The 10,297-nt window shown below is 36.1% G+C and overlaps 1 protein-coding gene across 1 annotated transcript in view; it reads left to right on the plus strand.

The window, feature by feature from the left end:
- Window positions 6,554–10,297, plus strand: part of LOC109844486 (probable histidine kinase 6) — a 70,680-nt gene continuing 66,936 nt past the window's right edge. The window contains exons 1-3 of the mRNA XM_020413545.1: window positions 6,554–7,698; window positions 8,230–8,463; window positions 8,548–8,717. Of these exons, the coding sequence (XP_020269134.1) occupies window positions 7,408–7,698; window positions 8,230–8,463; window positions 8,548–8,717 (695 nt within the window). The 5' untranslated portion in view covers window positions 6,554–7,407. The remainder of the gene's footprint in view (window positions 7,699–8,229; window positions 8,464–8,547; window positions 8,718–10,297) is intronic.

The raw sequence follows: 10,297 nt of genomic DNA on the forward strand, positions 1-10,297 counted from the left end.
TATATATATATATACGAAGAAACCAATAAATGTGTGTGTATAGATATTGAGCTTAACGTACTTAACACACATAATATAAAACCTATACTAAGTTACCCAAGCTAGATCTTGATCTTCAATAAGCTCGACTTGGTACACATGTGGATGAAGCTTGAGCTTGATCTTTAACTTTGGATTGCAAGGCTTCACCGACATTCCGCCAACCTCCTTTGGATATGATCGTTGAAGCTCTATTCCATCCATCCTCCAACTCGTTGTTTGCCTAGAATAAATACGAAAACACAAACACTAGACAAACAACATTAGTTGTAAATTGTTTGTTAAATATCATCAAAACAAGAAGGCCAACAGCTTCATGGTTCTTGGATTCATTGAGTGTTAAACTCAACCTTTCACTTGCTTTTTATGAGCACTGATTATCCTAGGGATGGGAGCAAATAAATTAATCACTCGTCCAGTTTGTTTCTACCCATTGAACCTCTACGAGGTTGGGTTGCCACTGCAGTGATTTTTCTTATGGGCTTAACCTTATCCCCCTCGATGATTCTAGGACCACTGCCCTAGATAAGCCTTTAGTTAAATGATCTGCCAAGATTTTTCTCTGATCTTACAAAGTCTAAGGCTATTACATGATTTTTCATCTTATATCTCAAGGATTTATGCTGCTCTTTCAAGTATCGATTCATTTTCACATTTGCATTCTCTTGGTGACATTGTCAATCGCTGACCTGCAATCATAATGAATAGAAATAGCTGATAATGGTTTTTTACATTAATGGAATTTTAGTTAGTAAATCTTTTAACCATTCAGCTTCTATACTAGTAGTATCAAGAGCTATCATTTCTGATTCTATTGTACTTCTAGCCATTATAGTTTGTTTAGTAGATTTCCATGAAACGGCTCCTCCTCCTAAAAGGAACACAAATCCAGTGGTATATTTTACATCTACCGAGTCACTAATCCAATTTGCATCTGAGTATCCTTCTAATACAGATGAATAACCTTTATAATATAACCATAGTTCGTAGTTCATTTTAGATACCTCAAAATTCTTTCTAGAGCATCCCAATGACTCTTATCAGGATTTGATGTATATCTACTAAGTCTATTTACTGCATAAACAATGTCAGGTCTGGTGTAGTTTATCAGGAATCCTAATAATCCAATTATTTATGCATATTCTCTTTGTAATTGATGATAACCTGTATTTTTCTTTAGATGTACATTAGGATCATATGGAGTAGAAACAGGTTGACAGTTTGGATCATAAAAATTCTTGAGGATTTTCTCTATGTAATGTGATTGTGATAGCACATATCCATTATCATTCTTCAAGATTTTAGTGTTAAGAATTAGGTCAGCTTGACCTAAATCTTTCATGTCGAATTTTTGTGATAATAAGTGTTTGATTTCATTTATGGTTTGTATGTTAGAACCAAAAATAAGAATGAGATAGTATGATCTCATCTGTTGTTATTGTCTATTTTGTGATATACACACTCATCTGTTTGATTAATTTCAAATCCATAAGATAGTATGATCTCATCAAATTTCATGTGCCATTATTTTGGAGCTTGTTTGAGGCCATATAGTGATCTAATAAGCTTGCATACTTTCTTCTCTTGTCTAGAAGCAACAAATCCTAAATTTTTTGTCTATTTTATGATATACACACTCATCTGTTTGATTAATTTCAAATCTATAAGATAGTATGATCTCATCAAATCTCATGTGCCATTGTTTTAGAGCTTGTTTGAGGCCATATAGTGATCTAATAAGCTTGCATACTTTCTCCTCTTGTCCAGAAGCAACAAATCCCTCGGGTTGATCCATATAAATTTCTTCATCTAAATTTTTATTTAAGAATACAGTTTTAATATTCATTTGATGTATTATCAATTTGTGAATGGATGCTAGAGCTATAAGGACTCTAATGGTAGTAATCCTAGCTACTGGAGAATAGACATCAAAATAATCAATACTATATTTTTGGGTATATCCTTTAGCCACTAATTTGGCTTTATATTTATCTATTGTTCTATCAGGTCTGAGTTTCTTTTTGAATACACATTTACATCCTATAGTTTTGCATCCTGGAGGAAGATTAGTGAGTTCCCAAGTATGGTTTTGAACTGTAGATTGAATCTTATTATTTATAGCTTCCTTTCAAAACAGAGCATCTACTGATTTTATTGCATCCTCAAATGTAATTGGAGAATCTTCTACAAGTATTGAATAGAAGTCTTCATGGACCTTCTCTACTCTAGTTCTCTTACTTCTCCTAGGTTCTTCTGGATTTTCTAGTTGTCTGATTTGTCTAGAACTAATTTCACCTTGGTTAGAACTAGGATCTAAATTGCTAGAGTTAGGGTCTGTGTTGCTTACTCTGGTTTTGTAAGAATTTTTTTTAAAGTAATGTGCATCCCTAGCTTCAATAATAGTACTGTTAGCTGTCTCATTAATGCCAGAGTTGATTATTAAAAATCTATTTGCATTACTATCAGAAGCATTACCAATAAAGATTCCATCTACAGTTTTAGGACTAATATTCTTTCTCTTATTCTCAGGTATCTTAACTTTTGCTAAGCACCCCCACACTTTCAGGTGATCTAAATTAGGGTTTCTATTCTTCCAAATTATGTAAGGGGTTTTATCAGAATTCTTGAATGGAATTCTATTTAGTATATGGCAAGCAGTCATTAGGGCTTCTCCCCACAGGTTCTCTGGCACACCAGAATTAATTAACATTGAGTTTACCATGTCCATTAATGTTCTATTCTTTCTTTCATCTACTCCATTAGATTGAGGTATATATGGAGCAGTTATTTCATGGATGATTCCATTCTCTTCACAGAATTATTTTAGTTTATTAGAAGTGTACTCACCACCCCTATCTGATCTTAGTATTTTAATTTTCCTATCCAACTGATTTTCAACTTTTGCTTTATATATTTTGAATTTGTTTATAACTTCATCTTTGGTCTTAATTAAGTAGAGATAACAATATTTAGAATAGTCGTCTATGAAAGTTACGAAATATTTGTTACCTCCTCTAGATGTTCTTCCTGAATCACAGACATCGCTATGGATTAGTTCTAATGTCTCAGAGTCTCTATCAATAGTTTTAAATGGTTTCTTAGGAAGTTTGGCTTCTACACATATTTCACATTTTTCATTATCTTTTATATTAAGTTTTAGAATTATATTGAGATGTATCAATCTTTTAATTGAATTATAATTCACATGTCCTAATCTTTGATGCCAAGTGATAGAAGGTTTGATATCCAAAGCCATTGGAGATGCAAGGGTAGAATTCTTAACATTCAATTTAAAAAGACCATCACATAAAAATCCTTTTCCAATAAAATTCAACCCCTTAGTTATTACAACTTTATTTGATTCAAAAACAAGCTTATAGCCTTGTTGCACTAACAAAGATCCGCTAATCAAGTTTTTCCTAATGTCTGGTACATGATGAACATCCTGCAGGATCAAAGTCTTATCAGAAGTCAGCTTTAGGTTGATCCGACCTATTCCAGATACAGGAGGTACATTATTATTTCACATTGTCACAGTTCCTCTACTTGAGACCTGATAAGTGGAAAACAGGGATTGATTAGAGCAAACGTGAATATTAGCTCCAGTGTTAATCCACCAATCATTTGCTTGAAATGTCATGTTTACTTCAGGGGTGAAGAGAATAGACCCGAATGCAGTCTCAGCTGAACTGGAAGTGTTTACTTGTGACTTATTAGGTGGAGGTCCTCCCTTCCTAGATTTAGATGGTTCTGTCTTCTTGTAGAAGAAGTCCTTAGCAAGATGGTTGGTTCGTCCACAAACAAAGCATGCTCGACGTTCAGCTCCTTCCTTCTTTTGAAAGTGGGTAGGGTTCTTATTTTAATAAAAAGATTTCTTCTTAAATGTTTTGTTTTGATTTTGGTGGAATGGACGTTTCTTGTGATTGGGGAATGATTTGGATCAACATTGTTTACTTTGGGTTCTTTGGGTTCGGATTTTGTCACATATTTCTCCCTGAGTCTATGTTGCTCTTCGATTCTAATGACATTCAACACTTGTTCTAGGGTAAGATCTCCTTGGGTATGGCTAAGGTTTTTGGCAAAATCTGACCAGGACTCGGGAAGTTTGTCTATAAGGCATGCTATCTGAAATGTCTTATCTAAGATAGATCCATTAATTTTTAGTTGGTGAACTATATGTTCGAATTCTTGAATTTGCTCATTCATTGGTTTAGAATCTACCATTTTAAATTTGTTAAAGTCAGAAGCATTAAGTCTTTTAATTCCCATATCATCTAAACCATACTTTCTCTAGTGTTTCCCACAGAACTTTAGCATTAGTGATAGTATAATATATATCATATAACCTATCAGATAAGGCTCCTAAAATTCTGTATAGACAATTATACTCTATCTCTTGAGGTATTCTCGGGATGAGAATGGAATCTGTGGAGGAAGATGAGGAAGATTGCCTAGTAATTGGTCTAGATGAAGATGGGTTGTCGGGTTCTATGACAATTATTAGATTTAGAGTTGTTGACCAAAATCTCATTTGGTTTTGCTAACGACGAAAATTGTTCCCATCAAACTTCTCTGGTTTAGCAGACATAATTTCACTTGTAGTCATAATCTGATGATGAATGAATAATTTTGTTATTATAATACAACATATATGATTTAAACATTCAAACAACAGAATTAAGTGTAACATGTCGGTTTTATAAGATGTAGACTGCATTAGCATAAGAAACATGATACGAAACAGAATACTAAACATACTTAACATACTAGACATGATATTATTCTAAACAGCTCAATCAGTTCTTGGATTGTTAGAAATATAGCTGTTTAGACAAAAGGTAACACGAAATTAAGTTTTAAACAGATAATTATTAAATCAGATAATATCATATTAATATTATAACACAGAAATAAAATTAATTCAAACAAAAATTAAATAAGGTTAGAAATACGACCTGATGATCGAGACGTGCAATGAACTGTCCCAAGAATCTAATTGCCCCATCTCGTACAGGACTACGCGGCAATTGTTCTCGGAGATACAACGACCCTCGGTCAGATGAGCTCATTCTCGTCGGCACGAGCTTCAAGAAGGCTTTGCGAATTCTTCATAACTTTTGGGGAACCAGCAGAAGTGTATCAGCAAGAAAATAATGCGAAAAGAGAAGAAGAGAAAGGAACTGTTGTATTTTTCACTATCTTTTAATCTCTTGCGGCTGTAGGTTCTTTTATAGGGTTTAAAGCCGTCGTTTAGATCCACCATTCACACCTTTCAGATCCGTCGTTCTTGCCTAGCCGTTTCCGTTCATCAGCTCGTCATTTAAGTCCATAAATCTCGCGACAATTAACATGTTTTAATGCTAGCCATTTGCATTCATCCAGCTACCCGTTTAGATTCTTAATTCTCGCCTATTAATTATGTTAACCGTTATCTGTCATTTAGATCCGCCAATCTCGCTCTCCAGATCTACCGATCTCGCCCATTTGTGCTTAGCCCCGACTCCGAGTCCGAACCCTCTTTCGTGTCGACTAGGAGTTGTCGTCTCGCCTTTCGATTAGCAAAAAACAAATATTCAAAATGTAGCAGGTAAAGGGCCCATTAATCCGGAGCTGCATTCGTGTTCGCAGGTCATGGGCGCGCGCCATTAAACCCGACCGGCGCGTGTGTGGTGTGGAGCATAAACTTTATTTTCTTCTAGGCATAGGAGAGAAAGAGAAGACTTATAAACAACCTATCTTGCCATCTTCTTTCCAACGTGAGACTAAACTTTTCCTCTAAAAACTCAAATTTTAAGTTACAACTCCAACAAGTCTAAGAAAAGAATTGTTTGTGCTAGATCACTTTTCTAGTGCATGCGTTCTTGGGACCAAAGAAAATATACGCTTGTAAATGCCATCATTTTCCGTTTTTTAATACAATTAGTTCTGATAATTGAATCTCATTTTACGAAAAATATCATCATATCCCTCTGTCAGCAAAAGAACCCAGCTGTCGGTCTGCGAGAAAAATGACAAAGCTATGGTGACCACAACCTTAACAGAGCGACTCCGTCTTTTGAGAGGTCTCGTAAGACGTACCAGCGAGTAATGCTACCGCGAAACTATCGAAGCTATCGAAGACTTTTTTTTTGGTAATTAGTAATTACGAGCAACTCCAGTTTGCTTTATTACAGACACTCTGGGAACGCTAGAAAAGGGAGCGTCAAGTCCGAGCACGCTCAGATGTCAGGAACAAGGGAGTCGAACGTCCTTGTCAGTAATCAGTAAGGGCAAACTCAGTATTTTGGGGCCTCACCAACATCTCCGTCAACGCTGTAGTATAGCTGACGAGAATGCCCCTAACGGACTCCCGCTGATAGTACCTACGCCTTTTTTCTCAGAAATACCACCTCTACTTTTGTCATTGACTAAAATAACCTTACATTTTGTTGGCATCACGCCGGATGTTTGAGGGCAAAAATGTAATTTAAGAAGTTCATGTGCAAACGATTTTGTTCGAGATCTCGGAGGTCGATTTCTTTGCTTTTTTTCCCCCCTTCTCTGCCTTCGTTCGACTGTAGCACCTTTATTCCGAACGTTAAACCTGATGATAGTTCTAACGCAAAATCCAAACCCTGGTTTGCTGCTGTAGTACGGGTCAGCTCGTACTCCTCCAGTGAAGCTCTCAACTGTTTCAAAAAAATTCTCGGGAACCCGAAGAATTATTTGCGAAAGAATTGAGGGCAAAGTGACTGGTTTTGAGATTAAAGAATATTTTCCCGCTCTGATACCATATCGAAGTCTCTTTCTTTCTCCGAGTCCAAGCAAACAGCAATTTTCCCGGCTTTATTTTCCCGTCTGTAATGGGAGTATTTTTTTCTACTTTAAATTTGGCCGATAGAGGTCGAAGGGGCCAAGTCGAAGGGGAAGGCGGAGGAGGATACAATGATAAATAATATATTTTAAAATCATTATAGAGGTTCTCTTATTTATTTTATCAGCGGCGCATCTTCACATTTTGATTCGGTTGGCTTCGGTAAATTGCGATGTCCTGAATTTTTTTTTTCCACCCCCTTCCAATTTAATCCCCTCTTCTTCTCCTTCTTTCTTCGACTCCTGAGATCCTTTCTTTATATTTAATTGAAAAGTAGAAAGAAGCGTGCGCTGATTTGTCCCCCAAATTGGAAAAAAAAAAACAAATATTAAACAAAGCAGTTTTCATTAAGGGGCTTTCCTTCTTTTGAGAAGAACACGGTGGTAGTCTATTATTCACCTCTCTTCTACTTTATCTTATCCCAATATTATAGAGCAGTATATAGACAAAGAGGGAGGGGGTTGTTTCATTTTTGTCCCTTTTCGGATTTTGAAGAAATTGAAGAAGGAAGTTTGATGGGTTGGGAGACGGGATCAGGAACAAGAGGAGTAAGGGGGAAGTGGTGGAGGAATAGGACTACGGTGGCCGTGGTTTGGGTTGTGGTCTCGATGGCGATATGCATTGGGCTACATTGGTATTTTAGGTGGGATAGCATGAGAAAAGCCAAGGATAACTTGGTCACCATGTGCGATGAGAGAGCCAGGATGCTTCAGGAGCAGTTCCATGTTAGTGTCAACCATGTTCATGCTCTTGCCATCTTGGTCTCCACCTTTCACTTTCAGAAGCAACCCACTGCCATGGATCAGGTGAGTGAATCTAGATCTTCACATTTTCGTCGTTTAGTTCTTTAATTTTTTTTGGCTAAATATAGTAGTCAAATTTTAATTTTCGTCGCTTTGTTTCTCCTTTGGGAGAGAGTTGGTTGTCTTATGGACTTTGGGTAGCTTATAATGTTTAATTCTTGTTCATTCTCCTTGAGATGTCTGCTTAGCAATTGAAGGGGGTTTACATCCATAAATATGAAGCATTACAGGTTCTATCCTTAAAAGAAGCTTTATGGAATCAAATGACATAAAGTAAATGGTCATTGTTGTTAAGCCATTAACAGGCTGGTACTTGGTGCACCGAGTATTGGATCAAATGGATAATCTACTTTTTCAATTGAGTGATTTGAATGACTTCTTGTGAAATCTCATGAAAATATTATTCATCTAATCTAGATTCTTTTCTAACTTTATTTTCAATTGGGCGTGGCTGAACTTTTTTTTTTTGGTATTTAAAATTATTGTTGAGACATTACTAGGAAGACATGTCCATTTCCTTTGTTTTTGTTTCAGCGAACATTTGCTCATTACACGGACAGAACATCATTTGAGCGACCATTATTGAACGGGGTTGCATATGCACAGCGTGTTCTTCACTCTGAAAGAGAGAAGTTTGAGAATTTGCAGGGGTGGACTATCAAGACCATGAAACAAGAGCCATCACCTATTCAAGATGAATATGCTCCTGTTATTTTCTCTCAAGAGACTGTCTCCTATATTGAAGCCATTGATATGATGTCTGGCGTTGTATGTCCAAGAATCCAAATTAAGGCTTTTTTTCTCATCATCAAGCTGTTATTTTTGGCACTAAATTTCATTCTGCTAATGCAGGAAGATCGTGAGAATATCCTAAAGGCTAGAGCTACAGGCAAAGCTGTTCTTACAAGTCCATTTAGGCTTCTTGAATCCAATCATCTAGGTGTAGTTTTAACATTTCCAGTTTACCTCTTGGGTCTTCCTGCAGACGCAACAGTTGAAGAGCGGGTCGCAGCAACTGCAGGGTAAGCTATATTGCTTTGTTCTTCTGTAACTGCATTCACTCAAAGTCCTCAGATTAGGACCACTTCTGTCAGAGTGAAGTCATGAGTTAACCCTCAATTTCAATTGATTATTAGTTTCTATATGGATGATTTTACAGTATGATCTTCACAAATTGGCCTCTAATATTTATTCTTTTTAATTTTTGTTTGGGTACTTCATGGTCTGAAAAGTATTATGATTTCTACTCTGTCTCAATTTAATCATAGAACCTCATGGGTTCTTTAGGGAGCATATTCATAATTCAATCTGTCTTTACTGTTCGAAAATTATGATTTCATTTCTTCAGTTAGAAATTTCTGCATTCTAGCATATTTTCTATTGATTCAAGTGCTTTGATGGTGTTATTTTAAACCTTCTTTGCTGTGATCTTTATTTTCTCCTTTAACTAATAAATAACGTCTCAGCATAAGCACGTTAGTATATATTGCAAATGTAACCGTGGGGCATAGCATAACTCCTATGTTCTACAAGGAATTTTTTTTCCATGTTTATTCCCTTCTCTATGACTTTGTTATCAAATAACAGGTCAGCCGTGTGTTTATTGATTTTGGGTGATACATGATGGACATGGGTACGGGTAAGGGACATGGAAAATTTGTAAAAGGTAGGGTACGGGGTCAACCAGATATATGTATGTTATGTATATTTACATGTATTACAATTAATATTTTACATAAGATCAATATTTTTTATTTACATAAGATAAATATATAAGAAATAGGTGAAGTGTAGAATATATGTCCAAAAAGTGTGCGAGGAGTGTTTTAAATTAAAACATGCTATAATTGAGTATATGCTTGAACAAACATATGCATATATTGAAGAAGTGACCGAGAAGTTTAGGTATGAGTATGTGTCGAGTACGGGTATGGCTTCCCAATAGAAGTACGCAGGTAACATAGGCCCACATTGCTGTTTTAACAATTTAAACTAATAATATCCGGAGATCTGACATGCTAATACCATGTTTTTAGTTTTTACCTACTTCAGGTAGTGTGCTAACAGCGTACCACCACAAAGTATGACCTTTTTTAGTCATGTCCAGTTAATGTGTTTTTCCCAAGGAATTATACTTACATGGGATTAGTTTCCCATAGATAACTTATTAGACACATGGATTCTCCATGAGCGGAGATTAGACATCTGTCAGATTCATCTTTTACATATTTGAATTTACATATAACCAATATAGATATGTTAGGGACTTTTCTGGGACGTGCCTACACTATTACTTGCTTGCATTTCTTTATGTTATTACCTTATTAAAAATGAGGATGTTAGATTAAGTCTATTGGGTATTGGGTTAATGGGCTGTGACCCGTTAACCATACCCCTATTTGTATAACTATATATATCTCTCTTAGTATCTGAATAAATTAATTAAGTTAGGGTTTTGCTCTCTCAATTATCTCTTTCTACTTGGTATCAGAGCATGAAACCCTAGCCGCCACAAATCCTCATTTAAAAACCCTAGCCGCCGCCGCCGCCTCTTCTCCTTGCCGCCGGCACTACCACCACCACTAGCCGTGCCGCTACAGTG

Source organism: Asparagus officinalis, chromosome 6, assembly GCF_001876935.1.
Source record: "Asparagus officinalis chromosome 6, Aspof.V1, whole genome shotgun sequence".
NCBI lineage: Eukaryota > Viridiplantae > Streptophyta > Magnoliopsida > Asparagales > Asparagaceae > Asparagus > Asparagus officinalis.